A 7127-nucleotide genomic window follows, 5' to 3' on the forward strand; every position below is an offset into this window, starting at 1 on the left:
CAAAATGCCCACTTAACCCACCCAAACATCTCAAAGCCACCCTCTGCTGACCTTCTATAACGCTGTTTTTTAAGTTTGTTTTTTCTTTTTTTAAACAAGAGAAAGTAGACAGATACATGTTGGTAGATGCTAACTGTCCATATTCACAAAGAGACACAGTGTAATCTCTGAGCCCAATATACAGAGAAAGGAGGAAAAAAGCTAGAATTCTATGCACTACTACACAGGGGCCTAGCACCCTCCAGCTTGCAGCAGAGCTAAGGGAGCAGGAGGTTTTTCTTTTTTCCCACAGAGCATGGTGGTGTTGAGTCCATAAAGTTTTTGTTGAGACAGGAAGGGATAAAAGTGAAGGAAAAAAAAAAAAAAAAAAAAAAAAGACTGCAACTTGCTCCCAGGGACTGGAGAAAATTAAAAAAGGAAGGTCGGAATCCATCAGTGTTCCATTAGTCATCTTCTCCTTCATCTTCCTGTAAGAAAAAAAAAGCAGGCAGTTCATCTTTAGGGTTAATTCTAAGGTCAGTCCCCAATATTCGTATGGACCATGATGGACTCCACAGAACATGACATGCCAAGGGAAATTAATTTTATGAACCTCTACCGTGGTCCCTTGGTATGTGCGAAGGATGGTTCAGAACCCCCTCCACATACAAAAATCCTCAGTGGAGGGGACTTCCCTGGCAGTCCAGTGGTTAAGACTCCATGCCCACTGTAGGGAGTACAGGTGTGATCCCCGGTGGGGGAACTAAGATCCCGCATGCCGCTCGCTCAGCATGGCCAATAAATAGACAGATACAGATATATAAATTTTTAAAAATTAAAAAAAATCCTCAGGATGCTCAAGTCCCTTAAATAAAATAGCACAGTACTTGCATGCAACCTACCCACTTCCTCCCCATATACTTTTAAAACTGTCTCAGATTACTTATAATAACCAATACAACGTAAAGAGTTGTGAATACAATGTAAACAGTTGCCAGCACTTGGCAAATTCAAATTCTGCTTTTTGGAACTTTCTGGAATTAAAAGAAAAAAAATCTGTTGGTTGAATCTGAAGAATGGGAACCCACAGATACGAAGGTCGAACTATACATCAGTCTTCATCAATTCCTTTTTTTTTTTTTTTAAAACCCCGGGCAACGCAGCTTACAGGATTTTAGTTCCCCGACCAGGGACAGGACCTGGGACTCAGCAGGGAAAGTGCCCGAGTCCTAACCACTGGACCACCAGGGAGCTCCCCAATCTGCATCCCAATCTGATTCTTGATTGAAAGACCCAGTGATGTTTCAGACAAATTAACTTTTCAGAAGTAACCAAATCAGACATCTTTCAGACCAAGTAATACAAACCAAACCCCACTCTATCCCAATATGACTGTAAGAATTTTATAGTTTGTCCAAAACATGCGTATTTTTGTTATTTGGGAGATTTCTCAGAATTTGAGCAGCTGCACTGTCCACAGCACTTTCATTAAGTACTGGCTAGGGAATGACATAATTGAACAGTTATAAGTGCTAACCACAAAAGCAGAACTAATTGAATCATTGATACAATGAGCTTATCAAGATTTTCTTCAACCTTGGACAAAACAGCTTATCTTTTCTACAACTCTTCCCACAATTTGTTGAGTCAGTTCCACTATGCAATATAAATAATCTCCAAAGTAACATGGTGAATTCTTTGAAGATTTTCTTTTTGGATGTAACCAAATCTTTTTACCTCTCCTTCCTCCCCCTCATCATCATCTTCATCTTCTTCACCTTCATCCTCATCCCCTTCTTCATCAATATCTTCCAATCCTTCTTCCTCTTCATCATCATCATCATCTTCTTCTCCTTCCCCTTCCTCATCATCCATGTCCGGAACCTAGGGAAAAACACACACACAAAAAACAAGAGTTACCTTAAGAACGCAAACAAATGAAACAAGTGCAACCTTGAATAAAAGAACACTCTCAACTCACCAAGTAGTACTGTAATGGATTTGGCCAAATATCATCTTTGATGACCTCTCCTAACTCATCTGCACCTGCATCAGAATGATCAGTAAACCAGGTGAAGAAGCTTTCTGGTTCCTCATGCTGTCTCTTCCTGCTGGCTTTATTCTGCGTTTGACTTGAACGTTTTGTCAAATCCTAAATGAAGATGGAAGAACTTTTGACATAGGCTCACTACACCTTAAATCCCTGTAATTTAAGTAAGGTTTTAACCCAAAAGCAGAGCAAAAAATGGACGTTACGTTACCTACACTATTATTCTTATCTTAAAAAGTTACCAAAAGTACAGCTAATAAAGAGAAAGAGAAGCCCAAGAATTTTAGGTCTACAAAGATTGCCGTCAAATTTGTATGTCAAGCTTTTCTTGAAAGTTACCATCTAGACTTGGCTTTTTTTTTTTTTTAAATAAAATTAGTTCCACTTCAACAACCAGTATCTTAACACAGTATAATTTAAAATATATTTACTACTTAAACACAGAGAGGGCTTCCCTGGTGGCACAGTGGTTAAGAATCCGCCTGCCAATGCAGGGGACACGGGTTCGAGCCCTGGGCTGGGAAGATCCCACAGGCTGCGGAGCAACTAAGCCCGTGCGCCACAACTACTGAGCCCGCGCTCTGCAACAAGAGAAGCCACGGCAATGAGAAGCCCGCGCGCCGCAACGAAGAGTAGCCCCCGCTCGCCGCGACTAGAGAAAGCCCGTGCGCAGCAACGAAGACCCAACGCAGACAGAAATAGGTTTCGGGAAACTGCAAGTCACCAATGTAGAAACCAAAATGATTTAGTCCATCTCAACAAAAACTTGCTGTATAATTTATAAGACCACAAGCTATTGTATTTGGCTTTAACAAAATAGACATTTTTATATTTTAAGGATTTGCATTTAACACATCACGAAAACACCAAATATTTAATTAAATGGTTCAACTAGACAAAACTATAGAAAATATCAATGCCCAACAATCCCTCAAATACCTTTCCGGATTTCCATTTGATTTCAGTGGACTTTGAAGATGGATCACCACTCTCATTCAGATGAAATTCTTTGGAGAGAACTTTATTTTCAAAGTAAGGGTTTTCATCAAAATACTACAATAAACAGAGAATTAGAAATCAATACAAAACAGCCCTTCTAACCAATACTCAAGTTAATTTCCATAGTGACAAACAAGTTACTGATACTTACAAAATCTATTCTGTAACCTGATTTAATATCTTCAAATTCTGTCACTTCGACTCTTGTCAAATAATGCAGCGCCTCTTCATCCTCCTCCCCAAGCAGTGCAGACACTAGATCAGCAAATAGGCCAAATGATTATTAAACAAACATTAACAAACAACTCAAGCAATCCCTTTTAAAATTTCCCAAATTTGGTTTCATAAATCCATTATAAACTAAAAACCAGATGGCTCAATGTCAGAGCTGTCACTTTCTTTTATCAAGTAATTAAACAGAATCCCAAGTTAGAATAGGATCTCTTCTAAATAGAAAGCATGAATTGCAAGCCTCTCCCTGTTTCAACCTCTGCATGTAATCAACATGGTGGACCAGGTCCTCAACCTAGGTCCCTCCACTCTTTAACAAGTGGACATCCCACACCCTTTAATAATGCTTTGCTGCAACATACCTTGTGGATGGTTAACAAATGTTGTTACCCAAAAATTTGGGATTTTGGCGATCAATTCCGACCTCTTCTGAAAAAATGGTTGGCGGAGTTTGTTATATTTCTGTTCTACTTTCAAAATCTCCTCACTGGCTTGTTCATTAAGTCTGAAGCAAATGAAAAGACATGTTGACAAGGACGGTACTTAACGAATACAAAAATTGCTGAAATTACACAATATTTACTCTTGTTAGCTTCAGAACAATGCACAGTACTCATTTATAATAACCAAATCACCTAGATTTTTGAAGCCAGAGACCCAAGTCAAAATTGAGATGGCAATTTGATCAGCTTTACCAATAGGCACTAGATCACTGACAGTTCTTAAGGGGCCCAAACAGCATTTTGGTAACATTGTATATCTATCTACTCCATTACCAGGCCAACTTCAATTGTTTCCCTCAGGCAGATCAAGAAGAAGAAAAAAAGCTGCCAGTCAAGTAACAAAGTTATAAAGCAAGTCAGAGAAACACTGATGCCATAATACTAAACTATCACAAGTCCACACAATACAACTCAGACAACTTGTAGCCTATGAAAGCAAACCTTGTCTTTACAAGGTCAATGTACTTTAATCAGAAACTTTTTGGTGACTGTAAAATGTTTCTCAGAAAAATAACACTGAATCCTCATATTGATATTTCCAACTAAGTTATAATCATCTCCACTTGGCCAGTAGATACAGATGTATTTGGCCATAGTTTCAATGATTACCAAACCATAAGATGCATGTCAGAAAACTTCAAAGCAAATTGAGAAAACTTTACCTGTCTATTTCATTTTGTACTTCATCAATATGTTCAATTGCTTCTTGCTGTTCTTTTTCTGAGGTCTCGTCAGCCCTGTCGTGGTTGGAGTTGAGCTCCTTTTTACTGACTTTGGCCACCGGCGCCGACATGGTGCTGCTCCGCGGTCGGGGGCAGGGAGCAGGGAGGGGGAGAGAAGGGAAGGCGAAGGGGGCGGGCAGTAGCTTCCCCTCACGCCACACGCGCGGGCGCTCGCTCGGTCCGGCCGCCTCCTCCCGGCGCTCACTCGCTCGCTTTCCCTCCCTCTGGCTCATGCGCGCTGCCCACGCGGCCTGACGACGAGGTAGTGGCTGGGGCTGCGTGCCGGACCCTGGCCCAGGCTCCTACTCATTTTGTACTTCATCAATATGTTCAATTGCTTCTTGCTGTTCTTTTTCTGCAAGAAAAAGGTGCATGAGACTCAACACTAATTTGAAAATAAATTTAACTGGTTTTCCTTCCTGATGTTAACAGCCTGTGATGTGAGTTATATCAATAAAGCTGTTTAAAAATAAACTTGTCTACTACTACAAGGCATGCTTTCCACGTGTTCAAGTGTATAGTTGATAAATTACTTTCCAATTAAGACTATTCACAAATCATGCTGTTAGACTGACTAGTCAAAATGTTTGACTGTAACGCTTTTACGAGTTCCATTACAAGACCAAAGTTTCTATAATGAGATAAGTAATAAACGCGATTCAGAAATCCTTAAGTTCTCTTTAAAAAAAAAAAATCACACTATATGCCTGCAATAAAGTAGCACCAGCTATTAACAAGATTACGGAAACTAACCCAGGACAATAACAAAAATCAGGACACTACCTATCTCCACGGTGGAATCCCCTTTTACATGAAGTTGAAAATATTGCTCACTATCGATTACTATTAAGACATCAGACACGCCTACAAAGACAGGGAAGGCCCTGGGAACTACCTCACCACCGTAAACACTCGACTTTACCTTCTAAGAATATGAACCCCCGGATTCGAATCCGACCTTTCTCGCCCCTCCAACCCAATTTCAGGCGGGCTGATCTCAGAGGCGGCCCCACACGACTTTGGAGCACACTTACAGGGAGAAAGCATGCAGTCAGAAACTATGGCCAAAGAACGGAGAGGAGGAAAAGGGGGTGTGCTACGGGAAAGGTACCCTTTTGTCCGGTAAAGACCGCAAAACCTACAAAGCTAAGTGGGCGTGAAGGGGCCGAATCGCGCGGTTCATTTCCGGCAACCAGCCCGGGTGGTGCAGCCCCCCTGCCGAGAAAGCCTTTACGGAAAAGGCCAGTAGGTTTGCTCCGAGCCATTGTAAAGACCCTCCGACACCCCGGTCGCCGCGCCAGGTTTCTCAGCGCGCTGCCGCGACGAGGTGGCCACCCCACGTGGGGGCTGCCCGGGGCCAGCCAGAGCATCCTCCGAGCAGCCCGGGCCGCGGCGCGGCCGCGTGCTTCCCCGCGCCCCCACCCCGCCCCAGCTCGAGGCAGAGGGCCGCGCCGGGGCCGGCCTCCGGGTGGGAGTGCGGGGGCGCCGCCCGCGGGCCGGGCGCGAAGGGGGAGCCGCGCGAAGGCCCGGGCGCGGGGCCGCGTCCGGCCGCACCATGTGGCGGCGACGGCGGCTGATGGGAGCGAGGCATCATGGCGGAGCACAATAAAGAGAGGCTTCTCGGGAGGGAGGGAGGGGGAGGAGAGCGAGGGAGGGGGGAGAGGAAGGGGGGGTCTCCTCCGCCCGCGCCGAGCAGGCCGCAGCGCCCCCGCCTCGCAGCGCCGTCCGCCGCCGCGGCGCCACCCCACTGGCTTGTTCGTTAAGTCTGTCTATTTCATTTTGTACTTCATCAATATGTTCAATTGCTTCTTGCTGTTCTTTTTCTGAGGTCTCGTCGGCCCCGTCGTGGTTGGAGTTGAGCTCCTTTTTACTGACTTTGGCCGCCGGCGCCGACATGGTGCTGCTCCGCGGTCGGGGGGGGATCGGGGAGGGGGAGAGAAGGGAAGGCGAAGGGGGCGGGCAGCGGCTTCCCCTCACGCCACACGCGCGGGCGCTCGCTCGGTCCGGCCGCCTCCTCCCGGCGCTCGCTCGCTCGCTTTCCCTCCCCCTGGCTCGCGCGCGCTGCCCTCGCGGCCTGACGACGAGGGAGGGGCTGGGGCTGCGTGCCGGGCCCCGGCCCGGGCTCCTGCTTACGGAGGGGAGGCGGCGGCGGGCGGGCAGGCGGCTCTGCTCCCTCACGCACGCTCCGCGCTCCAGCTCGCTGCTCGATCTCCCCCTCAGTTGTCTTTTCTAATTGAAATATCCATTATTTTCTTCATAATGTCCCAGGACCCATATGGTTGCAAGTGGAAATCATTGGCAAATATCATAGCTGAGACTTTATTCTCTATCTGTCATCATCCTCAGAACTTTGGGGGAAAACTATAGGTCTATGCTCTACTTGGCTGTAGGCCAATAACTGCTCGATCTCCCCGAGCCGCCTCCTCCTCCACCTCCTCCTCACGGCGAGGGGCGGGCGGCAGGGCGCAGGCGCGCCAGGCCCCGCGCGCACGCCCCGCCTCCGGCCAGAGAGGCTCGCGCCGCCTCACCATTGGCTGGGGCGCCAGGACCAGGGGGCGGAGCCGCGGCGAGGAGACACAGGGCCTGGCGAAGAGGCGGGAGGAAGGAACGCCGCGACGTACGGGGACTGCCCCCCGCGCCGCG

The 7127-nt window shown here is 46.6% G+C and overlaps 1 protein-coding gene across 2 annotated transcripts; it reads right to left on the reverse strand.

The window, feature by feature from the left end:
* Window positions 1-353: 353 nt before the first annotated feature.
* SET (SET nuclear proto-oncogene) lies at window positions 354-6693 on the reverse strand. 2 transcript variants are annotated; one of them, XM_024126257.3, is made up of 7 exons: window positions 6228-6693; window positions 3622-3742; window positions 3180-3283; window positions 2969-3082; window positions 1961-2131; window positions 1717-1863; window positions 354-467 (listed from the first exon to the last, which is right to left on the reverse strand). In XM_024126257.3, exons 1-7 carry the CDS (start codon window positions 6378-6380, stop codon window positions 444-446), a joined length of 834 nt encoding a protein of 277 aa, XP_023982025.1. In that variant the 5' UTR covers window positions 6381-6693; the 3' UTR covers window positions 354-443. The 2 variants fall into 2 exon arrangements, with proteins under 2 accessions (XP_023982025.1, XP_007103852.2); XM_007103790.4 differs by lacking the exon at window positions 6228-6693 and adding an exon at window positions 4425-4589 and having other exon boundaries at window positions 3622-3764.
* Window positions 6694-7127: the final 434 nt, after the last annotated feature.

This window comes from Physeter macrocephalus, chromosome 13 (assembly GCF_002837175.3).
Source record: "Physeter macrocephalus isolate SW-GA chromosome 13, ASM283717v5, whole genome shotgun sequence".
NCBI lineage: Eukaryota > Metazoa > Chordata > Mammalia > Artiodactyla > Physeteridae > Physeter > Physeter macrocephalus.